General features: G+C 43.2%; 1 protein-coding gene across 1 annotated transcript in view; it reads left to right on the top strand.

The window, feature by feature from the left end:
* Positions 1-25,114, top strand: part of necab2 (N-terminal EF-hand calcium binding protein 2) — a 107,459-nt gene that overhangs the window by 15,065 nt on the left and 67,280 nt on the right. The window contains 3 exon segments of the mRNA XM_034588401.1: positions 17,428-17,536; positions 21,426-21,451; positions 21,712-21,809. Of these exon segments, the coding sequence (XP_034444292.1) occupies positions 17,428-17,536; positions 21,426-21,451; positions 21,712-21,809 (233 nt within the window).

The following is a 25,114-nucleotide window of genomic DNA, read 5'->3' as shown; positions in this document are numbered from 1 at the left end:
GCCTGTTAGTTCTGACATGCATGGTTATCGCTTGGTTTTCCTAATTACAGACGTGTGCAGTGTTAAAAATCAAGAAGAGAGCAAAGCCAATGTGATCGATATTTTAGTTTGAGCCCAACGGTTCCTGATGGATCCTGATGTGTTCTGAGGGGCTTGGGTCAGGTATCCACACTCTAGTCCAAATGCTCCATAAACGCACAGTTAACCTCAATTTCTGAAATTGAATTTTGAGGTTAGAGCCCAAACTAGATGGTAAATCAGTCAGTTTATCCGACCTACAGTTCTCTGTGAAGGTCTGTATCTCACCGGACTGAATTCAATCTGTGTCCAACATGTGTTTCAACCTCTTCAACTTTTCACAAGTCACGGTGTCAACCCAATTTGATAGTTTGGATTTTGTCAGGTAAAGAAACAAGACGTGTAATATTTCACAGTTCAGCTTTGGAAGCAGCATCTACACTCTCTCCTTGAAATGTGCTCGATCCGAGGAAGTGCCTGCCTCGGCCTCAGCCTCTAAAAGGCTTGGGGTTTCCAAGGTGAACACATCTACAGTGGATGAGTAGCAGCTTCGATGCTCAGACATTAAACTGCTCAGGGTTCGTTCTCCTCTGAGCTCAGGAGAGAGTCGAGCTGTGGACGGTAGTTTGCCACTGAGGTGATGTTGCCTGTTATCTGCTGTAGAACCACTATTCGCCATCTGTGTGTATTACTGGAGGATGATGTTATTATGTTGTGACCCTGAAAGCATCAGGGGCACTTGAGACATGACATTTACATGTCTCATGATTGACACTGTGGCCTTGCCGGGGCGTGTCTGAATGTGTGAGTGTGTCATGTGCATAATAACTCAGCTTAAAGGTCTCTCAGTGAATCAGGCGGGCAGGAGTTCACCCAGTGATAACGTTCATTTGCTTTTTATGAACTGCTGAGTGAGATTGATAAACCTCTGGATGTACTGTGAACTGAACGTGCTGGTTTTACTGTATGTTCATCACTGATGTTCATCTTATGACGTCCATGTGTTTGGGTCCAAATTCACCAGCTGACTAATGAAAGTCGTCCTTCATCTTAAAACAGCTGAGAGCTGCTGCTGCTGTTAAAGCTACAAATGAAGTTTCCTGGCCTCGTTTAGCATTAAAACACTGACCGAGCAGTTTACCTCTGCTCAGATCAAGGATACAGTATAACCCCACTTACCACTCAGTTGCCCCTGGTTACAGCCTCCCTCTGCTCTGCTCACACCAGGCCTTATGGGCTGCTGTTTCCATGACACCAAAGTTAACCTCCCACCATCCTATCCCTGCAAAAAAAACCTCTGTAACAGCACTGTGGGGGGGAAACTGTTTTCTTCGCAAACTGTGGGCATCTGTTGCCACTCAGTTTCCTAATCTGTACTCGGAGGACACCCACTGCTTTTCCTGGGGGGGGTTTAGCCTAAAGCTGAAAGTCAGTAAATTCATTAGATGATCAGCAAAATAAATAAACCAACACTCAACATCCAGCTATTGGATTAATTGATTGATTGTGTAATGTTTAGTGAGAAAGCACAAAATAAGTACAGTCCGTTTAACCAGGGCTCCTCAGGATGAATCGGAACAACTTTGGTGATCCCTCCATTTTCCACCTTGCGCCATCATCACGTCAAAACTCAAATTTGTCCAATAGGCTACTTTGTGTTATAAGTATAAGTATAAGTGCTAAACTGAGAAAATGAACATGGCAAACATTATACTTTCTAACCCTCAGCATGTTAGCATTGTCACTGGCACCACGTTAGCATGCTGACATTAGCATTTAGCTCAGAAAACTGCCTTACCCATGTTTAGCCTCCCAGACATTTGTTGGTTCCAGTTTTATAAATAAGTCGACGTCTGCTTCTCGTACATATGTTCGCAAACTAGGTTCAGTCAAGTTTTGGAATTCTGGTCGGACAAAGTAACTTTAAGTTGTTAGCCCAAGCTGAAGTTTAGAAAGTTGCCGATAGTTACAAGTTCCGTATGTGGTGGTATCTCTTCTTAGATGAGATCTTGTACAGCCGACCCGTGTGACCGTCATGAATCCGCCGTTCGTCACATAACTTCCCTATTTGTCAGAGTCTGCCAGATATTTACCGTCACTGTCGCCTCTGAGTGTGATTTGCGTTAATCGATATTTGCCTCCCTCTGCAGCTGCCCGTGCCGCTGCCCTCACATCACAGCTGCTGCCATATTACCAACACACTCACTAATTTACTGTGGAGTCAGATTTAACATTCACCTCACAGCTGGCATCTTGTACGACATCTGTTGCCTACACACGTCCCCACGTCACCGGGAGGATTGTTCTGTATCCCGAGAGAAATCAGTTTCAGAATTGTAATTTGCGTCAGTGGTTTGTAGTGTCACCTCACACCTAGAACACTCCGGGTTTAAATCCCTGACCGGGTTCACCTCGTATGGAACTGGCATCAAAGCACCAAAGCAGAGTTTAAAGGATGGAGATCCAGTGAGTAACTTTTACTTGTACCATTGTCTGACTCACCTGATGTAGACTCTGGGTATAAGACCATCTTTAGAGGCCAGTTTCCAGTGATGGTCTTCTCCATTTCCACTTCCAGCGTGTTACAGTTTTGAAAATCCCCTTTCGCCACAGGAAGCAGCAAGAACAACCTCTGTCCCAGTGTCTCTCACCTGAGGGTCTTCTACTGTTTTTGTGGCATCTTCTTCGAGGGTAATTAGACACTTCAAAGACGGGGATTGCTCCGAAATGTTCCCCCCAACACTGCTTTGCAGAGGCATCATTGTTTCAAGAAAACCAAACAAGCCCGGGTGTTTCTTTCCCACGTTATTAGAATGATAATGGATGCAGACGGACCATTCTTCAGTGCTGACACCACACTATTCCACCTGTGGGCACGCGTGCTCCCGATTGGTTATTGCCATCTGTCAGTTATTAATGCTGCCTTCAAAATTAGAGTTCCCTACTTCCCTCTAGTTTGATGATAGTTGTTATAACATCACAAAACGATCTGCTAAGAGTCGATTTGGCGAATTAAATTTTTCTAAATGTGAACCAAGAGGAAACAGGGCTCACGTTGATGCCCACAGTCAAACTCATTGTATCCATGGAATTCTTATACTTCCTGTTTCAGGACTTTGAATGTGACATTTTCAAAAATTCGCTTAAAAAGAGGCAAAAAACCCCATTGATGCTCAAGCTCAAATTCATGATAATGCAATATGTAGAACTCTGTGAAATACGTCTGCAGGTCTTTGCACTAATTTCTGAGATAAACTCAAATGAGTCGAGGCTGTTGCACAGGAACCGAAGAGTTCCTCGTCTGCTCTCGAGTGGAACCTGTTTGCTGCTCGACCTTTATCTCATTTTGGAAGTCATCATTTCTGGTGCACGATAATAAAATACTCTCTCTCTCTCTCTCTCTCTCTCTCTCTCTCTCTCTCTCATGCAGTGACTTTTGTTTCCTCAAATTTCAGCCTTGTAGATATTGGTACCTTTCAGACTGTGTAGCAGCAGCAGTGATGACTCCCCCACTGTATTTCTCTTCCTTCCAGAGCAGTGCATCCTACCAGCGACCGTGACCTGTATGAAACAAACAGATTTGAATCCTTTCACTCCGACACCACAGGACACTCATGCAGAAAAACAGAAGCATCTGACATTATTTTACCAATGGGAACAAAAGTCCTACCAAGCTATACTGACACATTCAACGAGAACCCAGCACATTGTCTGTGTCCCTTTACAAAACCTTGTCTCTGTATCTTAAACCTTGAATCACATTTCTACCAAGATGAAACGACCTTTCAGGTGAAAGGCCAGGAATCCATTTTCAGCTTTTCTAACACCTCGTATAAATTCAGTCACAAAAACATGCAGCACACGTTTTGTCGATTTACTGACTTTAGGCTAAAACAGACTCGTATTGTGTGTCTCATGTCCATCAAAGCCTAGACTGAGTGTTGCCAGTAGTTCAAGTGAGACGAGGCAATTTCAACAATGGTGGAATGTTAACTCTGTTTCTCTCATTTCCCTCTTATTATGGGGATTTCATCGTGGACCTCACCGGGCAAAGCGCTTACGAAAAGATTCTATCGTGTTTTGGCCTCAGAAAATCAGGTGTCGAGTCTTTGTTTGTGTTTGAAAAACAAAGGATTGAGATTCACCTCCAGGACAAACGCCTCCTGTTCTCCTGCTTCGCCTCAGTTTAAACAAATTATCTCATTAACACACTGACCGCCTCCTCCTGGGACCTAATTCCCAGTGTCATCGTCCAGGCAGTGTTTCTCTGGAGACATCATCATATGCAAATTCAAATCGGTGGCACGGGGGAAGGTTGAGGAATCTGTTTAAACAGACGCAGAAGAAGACAGTGATTAAATAACTTCCTATCACACCGGCTCCTATTTTAACACTACACCTCAGATTCCTCTCATATTTTCTCTATCCATTTATCTCAGCCTCTCGTTCCCCCCCCCCCCCCCCCCCCCCATCCTCTGCTCTTTCTCCTCCCTGCCTGTCTGACTTTTCTACAGCCCTATTCATCATTCCTCGGTGGAGGCCATGACAAGTATTGGTCGTGTCAAACTCTTTGAAAAGTACACCATCATTCGCTCTCTGTCGTCCCAAACACGCGGTCGGATCCTGGTGAAGCGTCTCATCTGAAATCTGACTGCAAGCGAGGCCTCGACTGTCGAGCTGCCAAACAGTAATGAGGCGGCTGCAGTTGTTGTGAATGGAGCTCCCCTCCTGCATGTGGAGGTGGGTGCTCTGCTGGGATCGGCACAGACTGGTGATTACATTTGTCTGAGCTTCCAGCGACATCTTAAACTGCATAGTGGGAGTGATGGAGCTGCTTCATTAGGGGGATGCTGATTCAGCAGCTCATTTCTTTAGGCTTTTATTCCTCTTTTTTTTTTTTATCTCTTGATTTTTTATCAGTCCCTGGTTTTAAAAGGCTGTCAGGAAGTCGGTGACTTATTTCCATTACTTTAAAATCGAATCGATTCTTCGTTGCATTTAACATAACTCACTATCAGTAAAATTGATTAGTTACATAACTAATGTCTTTATTCTCGTCACTTAGCTCAGTTCCATCAAAGAGGTGTTTCTCATTCATTACTTTGACTGTGGCCTTTTACAATGATCGTTATTTTTTTCACCGCTGGTAATAAAATAAACTACACGGTTTTACAAGTTGTCTGATAGTTCACATGACCTTTGATCAGAAGTCTTAAAGTCATTATCAGTTCATTCTACGTGACTGAGAACCCCCCCACTATCGCTGGTCTTCCCGTCCTGTGCTCTGATTGGCTGAAGTTCTACTCTTAGGAGGCGATCTGTCAGTGACATTTGTATCCTTGAAGAGTTCTTACCTTGGAGTCGCCGACTGACAGTCAAAGATTTGGCTCATGGCGAGTTCAAAAATGTGTTTGCCTGTGGAATATCGGAAAATTGATTGTCCAGCTTCTCAAAGTAGTGAGTCTTCAAATAAAATAAAGTTAAAAATGCTGTGTGATGTGCAACGTTGCCATTTTCTTTAATGATAAATGTAAGGTAAACTATTTTCTTTGCATCTTATCAAACACATTTCAGCTCTTTCCTCATTGTATTTTACCTGTAGTCCTGTTCTCAGCCTGTGGCCACGACGCTCCACCAATCAGTGGGTCGGGCCGTAGCCTTGAAGGAACAAGCAGAGAAAGTTTGCAAAGCACTGGAAGCTAAAAAGAACAATCTGTCCACATGTTTATTTACTTCTCTCCTGTTTCAGCTGGATGACGGAGGCTGGAATCAAACTGTGTAATTCAGGAAATTGGGCAGAAAACAGCAGGACTGTGAAAAGGGATAATTTCCCCCCAGTGGAAATGGTTCCCTTTGAATTCACTGGCAGTAAATAGAAGCCTCCCAAGTGCTCACGTCTGAAACACTCTGGTCCAAATAAAAGATGCTTGTTCTTGTAACGAGAACAAATCAGACAACGCCTCAACACAGAATGGACATCTTACCTGGCAGGTTTCCTGAATGTGCGGAGCCACCAGGGCCCCATGTGATAACATTAACAACAGCAGGACCGACATGTCACGTGGAAATGACCTCGTTTAGCTCGCCCAGGTTCTATTACCTGCCATTAAACACCATCAGGCTGCATTAAAAAAGCACCTTCGTGGGCAATGGTAGTCAATTACTGGCCGGTGAGGAAGCATATCTGGCTGTAACAGGAACCATAAAACACTGTTTGTGCAAATGAGGGCTCCCCAGAGGGCTGATTGAAGCAGGAGAGGCTGCCGATGGGCTCCAGATGCACCTGAATGCATCATCCTCGGCCGTGCACTGACACGCTGCTATTATCTGCCATCACCCAGGATTACTCATCATTAGGATAGACCCTCATGTGCATATAAACCACACACACACACACACACATCACCATCTCCGCCCCCGCTCTGCCCATTGTGTTGTGTGTAGTCACACTCCTCTAATAATAACATTATTATGTTCAGCCGGCGGATTGATGATGATTACACATCATTCCACTCTCCGCTGAGACAGAAAATAGATAAGAGTGACAGATGATCATCAACTGTGGCTCATCTCTTCATCCAGACAGGCGGCGTGTTGTTTACACCAGAGAACTGTCTGTCACTGGGGAGATGGAGACGATCACATCCTTCTCATTAAGACAAATCATGACCCGCATCTCTGTTTTTATTAGAACTTAGGCGACTGATTGGGGGGGTGGGGGGGGGGAGTCATGTTCTGGCAGGATGTGGCCCAGGTGAAGCCCCGACAGTGAAACTCTGGCCCCTCACAAAGAAGCTGGTTAGTCTGAACTCAGGTGTGGGGAAGCCTTTTCCTATCAAGGGCCATTTCAATTTTTATAACTTCCTTTGAGGGCCATAATAAATTATTGAATCCATATATCACCCTAACATCTCTAATGTGATGGCTGCTTCTCTGTTGTGAAGCGTCTGATGTCAGAGGGCGATGATGAGGTCTCTACTCTGTGTCTCTGCAAAGACAGCGATTCTCCCTCGTACCGCCACGGGGCAGAGATTCTGCTGATACGTGTGCTACTAAAAAACGACCTAAATTGACAGTAATTATTATTTAACGTGTGATTGAACTTTTCAGTTTTGCCCAGGTCCCATCCACTAACAATGATAAAGGTGGGGCTTATGAGCAATACTGCAGCCAGCCACCAGGGGGTGATCAAGATGATTTGGCTTCACTTTTCAGGAGCTGTCATGTTGTCTATGGAAGGTTCTGACCAACTGACACTTTGGTACAAGTTTGTTTTGTCCAGTTCTTGCAGCTCCACAGCAGCAAAGTCTCCTTCAACATAAAGTTTCAGCTTTTGAAGCCATTAGCCTGCTCACATTATCTCGGTTAGAAAGTTATATCGAAGAGAGTTTACTTTATTATTTAAAGTTATAATGATATCCAATGAGTGTTATTGGCCTGTTTCATCACTGCGAGCGTGACCCCACTCACTACGAATGCTGGATTGACTTTTACTTCTTCTGAAAAACACTAGAAAACAGAAAATCGTTTATCAACTTTAAAAAGTACATAAATCGATAACATACAAATTAATTAAGTTTGTTAAAATTAAGCTCAACAACTTATATTAGCACATTTTAGTGATAAAGTCAGCAACTATTGTTTATTTTTATTTTTATAAATGATAGGAAAATGATCTGACAGCCATACAACGCACATCATATATATTTACACAGTTGTATGTTCAGTAATATAAAAACATGATTTATGTGCACAGTATATGAGTTTTCACAGTGCATTCATCTGAATGTTGTTGGATTTATAAGACCACGGTGATGTGATGCATATTTTACTCTGAGCTCTTTAAATACGAATCGATTTCCTGGGTTGTACTGAAGAATTAGATTCAAGGGCCTGACTGCTGGACAAGCGCAGTAAAACATGACAGAGACCTTATTTATTGTCGGAGTCGCTGTGGAGCTGTTGTCAGGGAACCCACAATGCACAGCAGCATTCTGCCTGCACTGACATTATCGCTGTCCATTACCGGAGGGGTTTTAGATGGATGTCCATGGGTGTTCATTCATTTCTGTCCTGTATGAAAATCAACCTGCAGAAGCTTCAAGTTCGCCTCAGATGAACTTTCATCAGTGGTCATCCATCCGATATTTCCCCCATTTACCAGAGTGTCAAAGTGACATTATTATCACATTTAAAATGAATGTGTCAGCGAGCAGGGGACATTTTATTTTTTTATGTTACAGCCACAGACTCAATATAATGATGGACGACATGATGGCTCCTGAAAAGTGAAGCCTAAGCATCACCCCAGGTGTCTGGCTGCAGAATAGGTTATCAACCCCACCTCCTCCATGTTTGTGGATGGGACATAGAGCAAATTGAAAAGCTTGGATTAGCCTCCTGGGGCAATGACCATTATTTTGGTTTAGTTTTAGGTTCTGGTGGAGACAGCAGATTCGTCTTGCCCAGTCAGAAGCATTTTTGTTTGAGGAACATTATTCATGTCCTCCAAATCATCATCCAGATTAAGACCGAACTACAATGGCTTCTACAGTCACGTTATGAAACTGCATTTACCACCGTCGGCTCCAGATCCACATCAAATTACACAAACCTATAGATATCAGTCCCCTAAATATGCTGGATTTTTAAACAAGATGCATCATTATTCTCTGGGAAATTGTTGGAATTGTCCCAAAACACCTGATCTCTCAATGTTCTCCAGTCTCTTTCTTCCACCCAAGTTTTTGTGGGAATCCGTTCAGCAGTTTAACCAGCAACTGGAGAGGGATGAAAGCATCTAGGAGCGAACAGAACATTTTGTCCTCAGACACTGTGCTCACTCTTCCTGTCCAGTGGCGTTGATGACCCAGTTTGCAGAGCAGTGGCCCGATGATCTCACATTGGTGTCACGGTACCTGGTGCCGGTATTATCTCTGATCCAGAATCCGCCTGGCTGGCTGGAGTGAGCTGAACATTTTAAAATGGACGTCTGTGAAGTCTGTGTGTGTGTCTCCTGATGTTCAGCTCATTCCTGACGTGACACTGTTGAGTTAATCGAGGATGCTAAGCAGCCTCGGGTGTGACCGTAAATGAGAACATCTGTTTATGCTCATTGTGGAATCAGAGCAGTCATTACCGGTGTAACACATTTATCCAGTGTCTTGCTCGAGGATGATTTTATAGAGCGGACGACGGCCAACGGTAAAATCCTGCCGCCGAGGAAGCTGATTGGTTGTAAAGTTTTATAATCAATGTCTCTTGACACAGTGCTAAGGGAAATGTTTAATTATTTTATATGTTTGTGTGTGTGTATGTGTGTGTGTGTGTGTCTGTGTGTGTGTGTGTGTGTGTTCCAGGTGGGCTGTGATGATGGATAGGGAGAAAGGATGAGAGCTGACAGCTCAGTGAGAATCACTGTAGTTCCTCATCTATCAGATGAAACAGCTGGCAGCCACACACATACACACACACACACACACACACACACACACACACACACATGCTTTCACATACCCAATGGCAGTGTGCGTGTGTGTGTGTGTGTGTTAATAGCAGAAAGAAAAAGCAATGGCAATATCCTGAATCTGAAATGAGGGTCAATTCCCCCTCTTCTTGTTGCTATGACAACCCCAAAAACAATGATTAACGGCAAGAACGACAGAGAGACAGAGAGAGAGAGAGAGAGAGAGAGAGAGAGAGAGAGAGACAGCATTGTAGCTCTTGAAAACACAACATTAAAATGAAAAACTTGTGGAGACAGGCTGTGTGTGTGTGTGTGTTTGTGTGTGTGTGAGTGTGAGTGTGTGTGTGTGTGTGTGATGAAGGAACGCTGAGTCCTTCTTCCTCCTCCGTGTGTGTGCTGCTGTGTGCAGGATGTGGAGCCCAGCAGGAAGAAGGAAGTGCTAATTGCTTGTCTTTAGTCTGCAGTGAGAGAAGAGAGAGCAGTTAGCGCAGTGGGTCCACCGCTCTGACCGTCACTTCCTCTCTCCACTTCTTCTTCTTTTCACACATACACACAACGTGCTCGTGGTCTGTGTCGGTGAAGATCTCATAAATCGGAAGTCTCTGCCCCGGGGTGATCACCCCCAACCACCTCGCACCGACGTGTCCTCCCTCGGTGCCGGTCAAACCGAGCTTCCCACTCGCTGGTGCAGTTCCAGAGCAGGGATTAGTTCAGGGGAGAGGAGGAGGAGGCTCGGTTGAAGCCCGAAGCCTCCACTTTAGAGCGGAGCTTACCCTGGACCACATTCAGACCAGAAATAGCTCCGTGTTAAAACTCAGTGTATCGGTAAACAACGTGCTCTGCCACCTGAGTGGGCTTTCCACTGTCACTGCTGAAATGGGGACAAAAATATATAAATTACTCGTATATTTATTGCAGGGAATTTCCTAAGGATCAAAATTAGCACGTATTCTATTTCGTTTTTAGGAATGATCCCTAATATCTGAGACAGCACCAGCTCCAGCCCTTTAAAATTGTATGTCAGTGGTAAAACAATGAAACACACTAGTGTAAGCATCACTAGGATTATTTTATTTTCAATTTCTGCCAATACATTAATTTCACCTAAATCTTCAAATTTAAAGCATTCAAGCAGATCTTATTCCTCTGCATAGAATAATTATCTATCTGTAAATCTGTATCTTAAGAGGTGGCACTCTGATTGGTTTATTTTATGTTACATCAAAAGCATACTGCTAATAATTACGAGGCAGAGTGCAACTATTTTGAACATCATCTTGATCGCCCCCCTGGTGGCTGGTTGCGGTACAGGTCAGAAACTCAGCGTCCTCCATATCAGTGGAGGACGGCAGCGTTCATGTCCAGAGTTTGATTGGCTCAGCTGGATCGTTAACATTCAGCCAGAAGAGCTGAGTGACAAGGTGCAACTGATACATCTGATTGATTGATTGATTGATACAGACGTAGAGCCAACAAACCGATAGACTACTGAGGGATCTGTGACCATGCACTGGAGTCACAGTATATATAGGACAGGTTTTATATGTAGGACAGATTTTGCGACACACAATATTACTGGTGCAGGGCAGCTGGTAGTTTGTGGGTCAGGTCATCAGCAGATTGGGTTTCGATAGTTGACTTACTGATCATTTATTTGAACAAATTTGAAGCAAGAACAGAAGAGTTTATAGAATTTGATCGAACAAACAAAATCCGTCCGGTGCCTCTGACTTTTATTTTTTTAACTTATATAAATCATGCTTGCGACAAGTGCACAAAACACAGAAAGGTGAATCACATTTTCGATCACTCTTGAATCAGCTCCCTGCTGTTAGATGGGGGGGGGGGAAATGACAGGCTGCGGCGACGGCGTCTCACCACCTGTAATTTGCACCGTGGTTATGCAGATCTGCCTTTTTACCATGATTGGCTGAAGATGGAGGTTTTTAATTGCATGATTTGCTTTGTGGTATTTTGAAGATGAAGAGCTTTGATGAAAAGAGAGTTATGAAAATGTCATCGTGTTTGTGACACCTCCTCTCGACGCTGTAATGACACACGTTGACATTAAAAGGAAACGAAGCTGGGTTTCATTCGTTCTGGATACTGTGAGGGGAAGATTTGTTTTTGTCCTTATCAAGATAATTCTTAATCAACTGCTCTGAGATTTGTAGTAATTGTTATTTAATTTATTCATGATTTTTCCATCAAATTTCAATCCTCCATCAGATCTGAAAGTACTGTGACGCAGGTTTGCAAAGGTTTTCGACTTGATGCTCTGAACTCACTTGTGTCACTTGCTCTCTAAGAGTTAGACAAGAAGATTAACGCCCCCCTCTAATCCTCAAACAATAAATACGAAAACCACCACTACCAGTTTGTGTAACTCAGCAGACTGGAAACTGGGAAACAGCTTTGATGGCTTTGTGTGAGGGTGAAGAATTCAAACGACCAGCAGCTCTAAAACCATAATGTGTTTGTGTTGTAGAGAAGCAGTTGTGGCTTGATGTCTGGTGTTATTAGCCAAAAATAGCTGGGACAGGGACGTTGCCGAGTGGTGAGAGGTCGTCCTCTCGTCCCTCTGAAGGATTTGACACATTGGATCACACTATCCCATTAAAGGTGTGACCAAATCATTTCTCATATTATCCAACTTCAAGTTCACAAAGGTCTCAGCTCAGGTCACGGCAGTCAAATCCTACACCAGCACCATTAACACAAACTCCCCTTTATAACAGTTTATAACAGATTTTAAATCTTAATCTTTAATCTACGCTGCAGAACCCAGTGATCAGTTTGTCAGTTCATCTGTCCATCGGTCTGTGTCCGTTTGCCTGTAATCATTTCATACCCGGAGCAGAGCATTAAAAAACCATTTAGAATTTTTTCATTAATTTCACATTATGTGATTATGTGATTATGTGGTAGAGAAGCGTTGGGGTGTTTGCAGATATTTTTAATTTGCCGGTGGATTATGTTTTCTCCTTTAAGACCCTTTTGTATCATCGGATTATCACTAATACATCAACATGTAAACAGGACACAGTGTATTTGAAGCTGATCTTATCATATATAGGAGATTGATCCACAAATCTGTAGAAGAGTAAAAGATTTTCCTCTGAGAAGTAGTGGGGTTGAAATTTGGGGTTGCATACAATACTCAGGTAATGCACAAGTACTTAAATACTACGTTGTAATCCACTACTGTATAACAATGGTCTCCAACATCATTTACTTGTATACAACAAGTTACAACAGCTACAGCGTGAAAACACGATTACTATAATATGTTTTAAAGTCATGTAGACAAAATACAGAGTTTAACTCTCTCTGTCTTTTATTTTAGCCCCAAATCTTGTATTTTGCAGTCGATGTTTTGCCTCATCTCATCTCTCTCTTGTTGCAGCTGTCATCTCCCAGTGTGAGGTTCCCTTTGTATCTGAATGATTTCCCTCCATCAGCCATTTTTGACGGTAGAATAACCATAATGTCAGCAAATAGAGCCGATCTCCATTGGGGGAGACGGGAGGCTAACCCTAACCCTCCTTTGTAGACGACTTTCGAGCTCAGTGGGGAGAGAGTGGTCGTTGTAAATTATTTACATTGGGGTTTTCTTCGATGAGTTTCAGGTTGAATCGGTGGCTGCAGCACCAGGACTCAGATGATGGGACTCAGCTGAAATGTTCAGTGGACGCAGTCGTGTATGTGACCATGACGACGGAGCAGAACTTAAAAAGAGAAATATCACATTATATATAACATAGAGTTTGTGTGAGAGGGCATCGTGTGTTAAAAAAACACACACACATAAGTGGTACAACGTGGAGCAGGAATAAGAGAAGCTGTAGTTTTTTGTCAGACATGTAATTTGTGTGTATTCTATCCTTCAGGAAATGGGGGTAGCTCAATATCTGCTTTGGCTGACGGTTGTGTGTGTGTGTGTGTGTGTTTCTGGTGTGTTACTGGAGATTTCCTAAGTGAGTCTAACCGGGCTAGCTGGCAGCGCACAGTAAATTGGGTCACCGCTGAATTAAACACCACTGCCTCTGCTCTCAGTGCGGCTCCGCTGCTGCACCAGAGAGGGACAGGTTGGAAACAGTCATGGCCACAGAGTCTGAATAAGCAGTCGAGCCCGGGCGGACGGGGACAATGCGACCGACTGCTGCTGCTGCGAAGGCAAGAAGTGACATTTCAGAAGCCGGCCGCAAACAAACATGCCTTCTGTCACGGAAAGGTTATACCAAGCGTCTCTAAATGACGGCTTGTCTTTGTGTGCAGCAGAAATCCACACGGCACGACATCATGAGGGCCTGATACGACTTTGTGTTTCTCTCATGAGGAGGGAGAGGGGGGATGAAGTATATGAAGGGACTAATAGGGAGACTGGTATGAATATAATATACATAAAGCTAGGGGTTGATGATCCTGGAGGAGCTAACGAGAGAAGGCTTCACTTTGAAAATATACAACTGAAACATCCCACACCTTCCTATTGGCCCCCTCGTCACAGCTACACCCCCAAAAGAAACGAACATGCACTGACTGACAACCGCTGGAAGACGACTTCTGTGACTCGCTCGCTAACGTCTGTCTTTCGTCGTTGCTTCAGCGTTGTGTACGTCTCTCCGGCTCGTGAAGACTGAGGCAGGTTAGCGACAGATTGGTTTTCAGTCTGAATGAAATGATTTCTCTGATTTATTGCAGTCCTGCGAGGGCCACAGACACAGATGTGTTTTCCTGTTTTTTTCAGTCAACTGCATTTATTGATCGAGACGTGAAGAGGATTTCAGCAAATAAAACTTTCCAACCCTACGCTGTAGTGAGGTTTAGAGGAATCAGGAGATCCATCCGTCCATCCATTATCCACACAGCTTATCTTTTAAGAGCTGCTGGGGGGCTGGAGGAGATTCCTGCTGACATTGCGCGAGAGGGTACATCCTGGACAGGTCGGCAGCGAAACACAGGGTCGATACACACAGACAATGTAGAGTCTTTATTTAACTTAACCCCAGTCTTCATGTGTTTGGACTATGGGAGGAGACGGTACAGCCCAGAGAAAATCCATGCACACGCAGGGAGAACTCCACACAGAAAGACCCTGGCTGATTTGAACCCGTGAATCTTCTTGGTGTGAGGCGACGCTGCACCACCGTTCCCGGAAAGTAGGACATGAGTTGTACAAATATGGGACTGGTCCTTTCTTGTGGAATTCTTACAAGTTTCTCGCTACTTTGTGAGTCTGTATCCATAATTCATGTGAAGTCTTTTCTCCTGAGTGGTCAGAACTCAAACCAAACCAGAAAGGGCCACTTGTGCTTGATATGGGTCATCGACCAAAAAGCTGAGGCCAGAAAACAACTGCAGAAGAAAAAAAGAAAAGAAAGAGACAATAAAAATGAATCAATTCTTTGGGTTAAAATGAGAAATGCATAAACATTTTGTTCCCTAATCCTGCGACTGGGAGACGGGAGAGGGAAAGTGTAGAGCAGCACATTTTAATTCAGCCTTTCTGGAAAGCCGCAGTCCTCCTGCCCCTGTGGTTTCCCCAGCTCTCTGCAGTGGTCCCATGGCTCAACCTGCTGCATCCAGTCAGCCACGCTCAAGGACAACCACACTTTGAGGGCAAGGAAATTAATATTTGATATCTAGCTCTGCATCATGTGGTGAGCTAGACACTCAGGCGTACAGTACAGGCTGGCAGATACAGGGTTTACTCAAAGCCACGGATAACCACTCCCTTCTGTGGAGTCGGCCACAGAAAAGCTCAGACTGGATCACAATCAAACAGCAAAAAGACGTCGCTGTTAAATTTGTTAGAAGAAAATCTGCAGTATATGTAGGACACACGTGATCATTTTAAAGTCTTTATGCTCCAGAATGATCTAATCATGTAAAAGGATTATTGCTGGAAAAGAATGAGACCACCACAGTCTTACACTTTGCTGTTAATTTGATGTGCAGCACTTTTTGTACTGCAGAAATATCCAGTATGAATGAAAGTCCTTTACTTAGAAAAGTAGAGCCACACATTTTTGTACTGTAAGTACATTGTTCACAGAGGCTCCATAAAAGAGCTTATAATTGCCCCTCAGGAGACCCAGAAGCGTATCCACCATAAAGGACTGAAGAAGTAAAGAATTTCTCTGGGTTTTTCAGAAACACACCATGAAAATACAGTTTTCTTTCTGCCCTGCAGTGTTTTGACTTCTTCACAGTGATGTACAAGTATATTCTAGTGTTAGGACACCATGTTGGGTTTGGTAACAGGAGCATCTCCTCTGACCTCACCTGGAAACAGACGGGAGACTTTCAAAAATGATTTTCCAACCATTGGTTTGTCATTCTGAAGCGAGTTTAGCCAATTTTGTCCATTTTGGTTTTGTGAAACCAGAAGGAACCATATTTGGAGGAGTGAGGGGTGGAGTCTGACTTTCCGAGCCACACCTACACTAGCACCCTGCACCCATTGGACGATCTGGAGAAGTGAAACGAGACATTGAGACCATAAACTCGTTCGGAAAATGTTAATAAGTCAGTCTTCTATAGAAAATAACTTTTTTTTTTTACAACCAGTGGTTTCGCCCTCTGCTGGTCATTGGAGAATTGACACGTTTCAGCCTTGGCTTCACTCTCTGAACTCTCTGAGCCTATAACGCTCCACGGTAGATGTGGTAAAGTGAAACCGTTTTAAAGGGAGGATTTCCTACTGTTGTACGTCTGACATTTCTATGTGTGGAACAAGGATTAAGGTTGAACGAGCATAATTGGAAAACAAAGTGAAGAGTGAAGCACTCTGGGAACAAAGTCTTCAATCAAGAGAAAATGTGATTGATCTTTGCAGGAAGCACTGATTAGTTACGCTCTTGTCTTTATTACAGCAAGGTGACAGAACCCCGACAGCGGAGTAGAGGCGATGCTGCATGGTTGGCACAGAGAGCAAGGACAACGCTAAGTGTTTGATTCAGGGGATTTAAAATGTTAAACTTGTAAAATGCTGTAGTCAAATAGATCCTGCAGCTCGTTCTTTCTGCTTGTGTTCACAATCCTATTAACATATTGTGCAACTTTCCCACTAAATGAAAACTGTGGCTCAGATTCGGATACAGGCGTCAGACATCGTCCATGTTACATTGAAATAATGAAAATACATTTTCTGGAGTTTACACAACAACATCCAGTCTCATTTCATGAGCTTGTTGGTGATCAATGCTTCTCCAGAAGGCCTTGAGGTTTGGAATTGTATTTTGCATTGTGTTCTTACCGAAGCACAGAGAAGTGAAAGTGTTGGAGAAAAAATCAAGCACATGCCGGATTGATTTCACAGCAGATTGAGAAAGCACTGCAGGCAGAGTTCACATGGAGCGTGTGTGTGTTTTTGTGAGGGTGGGAACATGAAACAGCAAACAGGTATAAATATCAGCCAGTATGAGACTTTCACAGAGATACCAGCATCAGTACTTGCTGTTACGCACCAATATGAATTCTTTCATTTTATAAAATAAACAACATAGAAAAGATTACATTTTCTCAATTCAAATTCTACATATTTGTTTGTATATGTGTTTTCTATTTATAGATATACTCGTTCGTAATAATGTTTAAGGTTAAAATGTAAAATATCAAGCCTCAGTGACATTTCTGTGCCATCACAAGACCTGCTTTGTTAACTCGGCTTAAAATATGTCAGAAATAAACACTTTGACTCAAGAAATTGATCCAAAACCACAGACTTGTAATACAGGTTGGTTGGTTGAGCAGCTTCACTATTAACACGTTACTTTATTTCCTTCCATCCCCTTTAACAGGTGAAGTCAAGTACACGATACCTTAAACTGACAGTTCGCCCATAATAATACTATGTTGTGATCGTACTGTTAGAATTGTGTGATATTGAACTCGTGATTGAACTCCCTGTGTGTGTGTGTGTGTGTGTGTCTCTGCAGATGATGGTAAACTGTCTCTGGACGAGTTCCAGGCCTTCTTCTCTGACGGTACGCTGAACGAGGAGGAGCTGGAGAAGCTGTTCCACACCATCGACTCTGATAACACCAGGTCAGCACTTACTACACCGCTGCTGCATGCTCGTGTGTGTCTGTCCGTGTGTGTGTGTGTCTTTGCCTACAGCAACATTGCTTAGCAGCTGCATGAAATACGTGTGCATGTATTTGTGTGTGTGTATGTGTGCTCACTCCACCATGACTTTTGTTTTTGATCACATCTCACTATCAATTATGAAAAAGATGAAAGATGCATGCAGCTGCAAAGCCTCAGTGCCACGTTTTTTCAAAGTGTGTGTGCGTTTGTGTGCGTGGATGTGTGCGTGCACGTTCAGGTAAAATGTGTGTAATTTATTCTGCAGCGATGAAATGTCACACCCAGAACCGAAAGCTGTTTTTTATGGAAAAACCTTTAGTAAGCGAAACCTTTACGTTTAACGACAACACGAAAATGAGAAATAAAAAAAGACAGTGGGATGAAACAAAGAAAGAAGCGACTGAGGGAAAAGCAGCGTTTCCTGTTTTCACATCTGTCACCTTCTTTTCTGCTTTTCTTCTCATTCTCATTTATTTTTGCATTAGTCCTCGTGACCCTCCAGGACTTTAACCTTTCTGTGGCTACTTGCCCTCGGGATACTGTTTTGATTGGCTCTCAATAAATCAATGTATTGACCCTTTTTATAATCAGCTGGTCAGTAATCAGGGGGGTGAGTTGACAGAGCGGCTCCGTTCATTTAAACCACCTCTGAAACCTGCAGGTCCTCGAACAAAAGGAAACCAAGCAGAACAAAAACTGACCTTTATGGCTGTTGGAGAATTGGATTAGGTTCAATATATTTATATATAAAACTCCTCCACAGGGCTCAGCCGTTTTTTCCTTTTTAAATCAGCGCAGGAAGTGAACCATGCAACTGACGTCAGCCATCTTGCCCCTTGAAAGACTTTATAAATCTTACTCACTGCAGTGGCTGCAGTCAAAAAAGTTTCTGTTCATTACAGTTAAGTGGACTTGCTGCACGCCAGGCCTTGGCAGTGTCACGTGACGGCAGATAAGGTTATTGATTGGTCCCAGTGAAAGCAGAATTGACGGCGTAAGAGTTTCCTGTTGTAGCAGGAAGTTGATGGATGGGATGGAGGGATGAGGAGGAGACTGAGTGATGTCCTGCCTCCAGTCATACATCTAACTCCCTCTGTCGTTCGTTTCCTCACGTTTCCAGCTTTCTGTCCTCATCACGCTGTTTTCTGAGACTCACTGTTCTGACTAAGTGCTTGCACTGTAATGTTGCAGGAGACATGAGCTCTCAGCTGAAATACAAACGGCAGGGGGGTTTTAATTTGTTTTCTTTAGCACCTAATAAATGGATTTTACTCGGAGTCAGGGAGAAAACCACAAGTCTGATTTATTGTTAAGTCAGTTCAACAAACTATGAAGCTTCTAGAAGCTCAAATTACATAAAGAAGATAGTTGAAATGTTCACTGACAATCAACAGAAGATCTTTTGGAGAATAACTAGATACAAGAACAATTTTACGCTCAAGCAAAGCAGATAAATGCATAAGACAAAACCACCTTCTTTTAAAAATGAAAGAAAATTAGTCCCTACTGCTCTGCAGGTCAGCTTCAATGTCCCATAATGCAACTCAGTTGTATTTTTGCATTTGACCTTCTCTTCCTGGGAAACACATTTTAACCCATTAAGTTGGCAAATCTACATTTACAAAATCTTTTCATTTCTCAGCCTCTGAAGCAGACAGAGACAAGAAACATTAGACTTTAAGTGTGACTTATTACCTTTCCCCCAAAGTTCGTGAACAGTTTTTAAAGAACCATTAAAGCTGACATCCCCTCGTTTCCCTCGAACACGTCTCTTTATCTGCATCTTCTTCATTGTTGTTTTCAGCGATGCACCTCAGCTCTAATCTGCTTCCATATCGCTCTCCTCGCTCAGATCGTTCATCATTGTCTGAAACGCTACTTTTCCGCCGGCTAACAGCTCTAACAGACAAACAAACGACATTTCCCATAATGCATTCTGCCTTTCCTGTGAGTATTTCAGTGAACCACGATGTGTTTCTTCAGTCACACGCCTTGAAAACGGTGACATCATATAAAACCTGCACGTTTCATCTGTTTCTAAAGGCGAGACGAACACAAACGTCGCACCCCCGATCTTAAAGGTATAGACACGTATATGCTGCGTCAGGTCTAAATGGGTGAAAATACAGTCACATTGTTTTAAAGAAGCGGTAAAGCTGTGTTTTAGTTCCTACCACAGGTGAAGTTCTGAAAATACTGGATCCTCTATGTCCCATAATGCAACTGGACTGGATTTCTCTGTAGATCCTCTGAGCCTCGGAAACGCTCGTCCACTTCAATGACAGAATCAAGGTTATTTTAATGATTAAAATCAGTTGAGTTTCTCTTTATTGTGCATAAACCACGTCAGACTTCACTAAGATACTGTGTGAAAGCACCGCATCAGCACTCTGCATTTAAATGTATGTATGATTTTAATGAAACCTAATGTCATAGAAACATACGCTGACTCTTCCTGCCAGCGATATGGTTTAAACCCCAGGATTAATGGGACTTGAATATTATTACTAACACCCGGGGGCCTGCATCGGTTGCAGAGAACCACATAATTACCGGTTTATTTCCTGTGTGAAAATGCAGCGGACGTCTGGAAGCGCCGTTTGGATGGTAAACAATCTGCCTCTGTTATTTTAGCCAACTGAATAAACAGGGAAATACATTTCATGTTGGATAGAACTGGACTTTTAGTGGAGGTCTTTAAAGCCCATCTGTCACAGTGATAGATCAGGACTCATGCTGGCAGAAGCTCTGCAGGAGGAATCTAACTGCAGCTTAATAAAATCATATGAGCCATTAACAAATCAGCCCGTTCATCAAGGGTCAACCAGATAAAACAAAGCAATAACCTGCTGATATTTCTAATATTTACTGTTTTATTCCAGGAACTTTCTCCTTTTTCCGAACAGTAATTTATGATTAAGATGAACAGATGGCGTCTTTCCGTCAGTCTGTTCTCCGTCCTCGGTTCTCCCATCATCAGTTACATCTCATCCCTCTTTTGGCTGCATGAAGAAGAGAGGATCTTCTTTTCCCCCTCTCTTCCTCCCTGCCGCTCCTCCCTCGTTCTCCTCTACAGCCGGTTTCATACATGAACTCCAGAAAATGAGGTCCAGAGCACGAGATTCTGCAGTGAAACACATCAAACCCCTCGGCGTGAGGCGTGGCGCAGCATGCAGGGGCGAGACGTTTACATTTTGCTGCAAAGATAAATCGCTGTGGACAACAGATCGAGAAAAGTTCTCAAATCTCGTCTTTCTAAGATATTTTCTTTGTTCTGCGTCGGTCGTGTGTTGGAAACGTCATCAACACCCCCACTGACTTCTTGTGAATCTTGTGCTACATGTATTCAGACATTATCCAGAGCTTTTACTAGAAGGCCGGCAGGAGAAACTCCAGAGAATGTCCCGTTCTTTTGTCTTCTCACGTTCAGCCCCTCTGGACAATGTCTGGAGATTCAGTGCAGGTCTGAAAGCTGCATTTCTCTCCTGGTCAGTCGACCGGGGACAGTCTCCTTTAGAATTCACCGTCAGCTGAGCATGAATGATGGCAGATTGATTCAGACTCCTGTCAGTCTTGTTGGGCTGCTCCCTGCCTGCCAAAGACTGTGTGTTTGTGTGTGTGTGTGTGTGTGTGTTGAGGTGATGAGCAAGCAACAAAAAGAGAAGGATTCATTCATTCATTAAATGTCCTGTCCTATCAGTCCTGTATTTATGCCTAAATTCCAAAAGCCTTTCCTCAGTTTCTGACCCTGCTCTTCTACTTCTCCCTTTCTTTCCTTCCTTCCTTCCTTCCTTACATCCTTCCTTCCTTTTTCTCCCTCTGCTGCTCCACTTCCATGCTGTGATAGTAATGTTGACACGAAGGAACTCTGTGGTAAGTGACTGCCCACACACACACACACACACACAAACACACACACACACACACACACACACACACCTGCCGCTGCCCTCATTCTCTGTCTTATCTATTATTAAAAATAATTTCTCCGTTGAAATGCAATTATTATTTCAGGAAAATATTTTAATTTTAGCTAATTCATTTCAGTTAACCGTCACAAATTACTTTGTGACTCTTAAAGTTGTGTAAACCTTGTAATGTTCCAATTAGTGTGTGTGTGTTTGTGTGTGCAGACTACTTTGCTAAACACATGGGGGACTATGAGGGAGTTCTGGCCTCGTTGGAAACACTCAATCTTTCCATCCTTAAAGCCATGGACTTCACCAAGAAGGTAAGACTGTGTGTGTGTATTTGTGTGTGTGTTCCTGTACTTTATATATAATTATATATATATATATATTACATATGCACTTATATTTGTGAAGCCCATTTAAGTATAGACCCTACAGAGTGAGGACCGGCCCTCGTTTTTCAATGGACTGTTTGAGCTTTAAGACTTGGTGTTAGGGTTAGAATTAGGTTAAGGTTAAGATTAAGGTTAAGATTAGGGTTAAGGTTAAGGGCTAGGGAATGTATTATGTCAATGAGTGTCCTCACTAAGTGTCCTCACACGTGTGTGTGTGTGTGTGTGTGTGTGGCAGTCAGCTGCAGAGCTGTAATGTGTTATCCTAGTTTTTCCCATGTGCTATATATAGCAGCTGGTGCACAGCCCCATTCTGATATCCATGTTCATGTTACAGCCTCTGTGTGTGTGTGTGTGTGTGTGTGTGTGTGTGTGTGTGTGTGTGTGTGTGTGTGTGTCTCTATATCTCCATCCACCAGCTCGGCCTTTATCTGTCTCTCAGCTGCAGCCATTCAGCAGAACTCAAGGCTACTTTCCCTCTAACGAGCAGACGTTGTTTAATCAATCAGTCAAGTGTCTCTCTTGTTCCGTTGCTGTTTCACGTACACGCTCCCTCTGCTCTTTTGTCCTGGGAGCTGGGATATTATTATTCTATAGTCTGCTGCGGGCAGTGAGGAGGAGTGTTGTGTCGGGAGCGGAGCGGCCTGCTGGCTCTAGAAGTCAAATCACCAAACCGAAGCTCGGCCGCTGCTGACCGGTGAAATACTGGTGGAGGATTTGTGAGAGTGTGTGTGTGTGGGTGTGTTTTTGGCTGCGAGGCTACAGTCGACTTCACTGCAGAGAAAGAGACTCTAGACGATAAAATATCCACGTTTCAAAAACAGTCTAGACGCTGCTCCTGTCTGTCAATAAGCACTTTCTTTTAATTGAAGATTTCCAGTTGTAACTCTTCTATTTTACACTACATCTCTACTGATGTTGCCCAGTTTCAATCAGGTGTGGTTTTACTTTGAGGCCCATAAGATTGTGTGTTCTCATCTTAAAGCAAATAGGCAAAACATTCAGCGTTTCCACTCTGACATTCACTGACTGTAAGTTTTTGGTGTGTAAAGGTTTAGAGTATAAATGACTTTTCTTATGTCATTTTCTTTTTTCATTTCTGCTGCCCCTGTTTCCCAGTGGCCACTCACGGTACAGCAACAGAAAAATCTCAGTTTTGTCTTTTTTTTTATTTACAACACTTTCACACCGACCTTGTTTTGTGCTGAGCTTCTGACTTTTCTGTTTAGTTCAAACCAAACTATGAAAGATTCTTCGGATCAAGGTCCAGACCAACGGACCCAATTAAATCCGAGCAAATAAGTCGGTCTCAGAAAGTAGAGACGGCATCAAACAACATACAGAGATAAAGAAGAGGAGGCGGCTGTATGATTCCTGCCGTTATCACCTCTGACGATATAATATTTGAATGATGACGACGTGTATTTTGCAGAGAGTAAAACTATATTGATATTACAACGGCAACGAAATTGAAAAAGTGAACCAGTTCAAACAGACACACCACTTTTTTCTATTTTCACGTCGATGAATCCCAGCCACCGCTGCTACAGAGCGCTGGTGTCATTTTATTTAAAGTTTATTTTTATTGAATTAGTGTCACGTGACCACATCACACCAAACTCAACGCTGGAATCATTGGATCTATTCGATACCTTTCCCTGTACTTTTGGTCTCATTGTTCCTACCACTAACTTTCTCTTTGCGTTCACAAATGATAATCGTTCCTTTTCGTAGAATCAATACATCACGAGCGAGACACAGAGGAAACTGATGCATCCAAAGAGCTGAAGCACCATAAGAACTGAAGAGAATCTCCAGAGTGAAGCAGATGTGAGTGGGTGGAGTTTGAAGACAGAGCGTGACATCAGCTCGGGCAGAAGGCTGCGGCCTGAGTCCTGGACCTTTTACATCCCTGTGAGAATTGATTAGTTCTCCATCCACCTCTGTGAATATAGACGCAGAGAGATTAAGTGGAGCAGGTGAGCAGACTTTGTACCTGGCTGGTAGCCTAGTCTGTTCTGCACTGAAGTGCTTTCTCTTTTACTTTAAAGCACTCTGTTGGAACCTGAAGGGAGTTTGCAGTGAGAATAAAATGAGTCATCTGAAATTTATATCCCAGCAGTCTTGGCTCTATTATGCCGCGGAGACCTTGCCAAATTCTTGCAATGTAAGACAGGATGAATAAAATTACAGACTACAGTGCTGCTCATGGATTAAAACACGCTACAGTAGCCATTGTGATACCTGCACCATCTTCTCGGCCGTTAGTTTTCTCAATAGACAATAAATCTGAGAAAGAAAAGAATCTGATGTGCATTGGACTTGACGGACAGTTATAGAGATGCTGATGCTCTCTGTCTGTGTCGCCATCGCTCATCCTCCTCCCCTGTATTCTCCCAGAGGGACGGCCAACACACTAATAATTCATGCAAATGTGATATTTCCATCCACTTCATGCAGTATTCATTATTTTGACTGTCAAGGTATCAATTAGCGGAAGCAGTCGCCGCTGCCTGGAGCTCATGGGATTCTGCAAATAAGCAGATCATAAAGTAATTACTGGTGATTAATAAACTCAGATCACCTCTGACCTCAGATCACAGCATATTTATTGCAATTATCCTGCTAATAACGAGAGAATTAGAGGAGTCATTTCAAAGACGTAATTATCTTCAGATGGTAAAATTAGATTTGTGCCCTTTGCTTTATATTAGTTATTAACTGCATATTATTGATTTATTAATGTATTAACCATAGGCTGTATAGATATTAGTTTTTCATTCAAGAGCTTGGTCTTTGAGTTTGAGAGCAGCGCTCATTGATTTCATGTTCAGATTTTTCGTAACGCTTTCACTCAAATCCCTGCGCTTGCATTCAGATAGCCCCTGCTGCCAACACTGTGCACTTTCAGGCACATATTTTGTTACTTGGGCAGATTCAGCTCCTCTTCTCACGCTCACACGGAAGCAGTGTGAGCGTGAGAAGAGGAGCTGAAGCTGTAAGGCAGGAAATCTGTCCAGGGAACGAAATATCTGAGCACAAGCGCACAGTTCGAGCACAAACGGATGCTAGTTGAGTGTGAGCGCAAGGGGCATTACAGAATCTGAGCGTGAAATCAAGTTCTGCTCTTCAACTGAAAAATAACGATGGGGAAAAAACCCATACGACGTGTCTCCACTTCCTCCGTCTTGCACAGTAGCGCTCGGGGGATGGGATCAGGTTATTGAGGTCTT

Source organism: Hippoglossus hippoglossus, chromosome 6, assembly GCF_009819705.1.
Source record: "Hippoglossus hippoglossus isolate fHipHip1 chromosome 6, fHipHip1.pri, whole genome shotgun sequence".
NCBI classification, from domain to species: domain Eukaryota; kingdom Metazoa; phylum Chordata; class Actinopteri; order Pleuronectiformes; family Pleuronectidae; genus Hippoglossus; species Hippoglossus hippoglossus.
The sequence above is the reverse complement of the archived record's forward strand: the minus strand, read 5'-3'. Positions and strand labels throughout refer to the sequence as shown.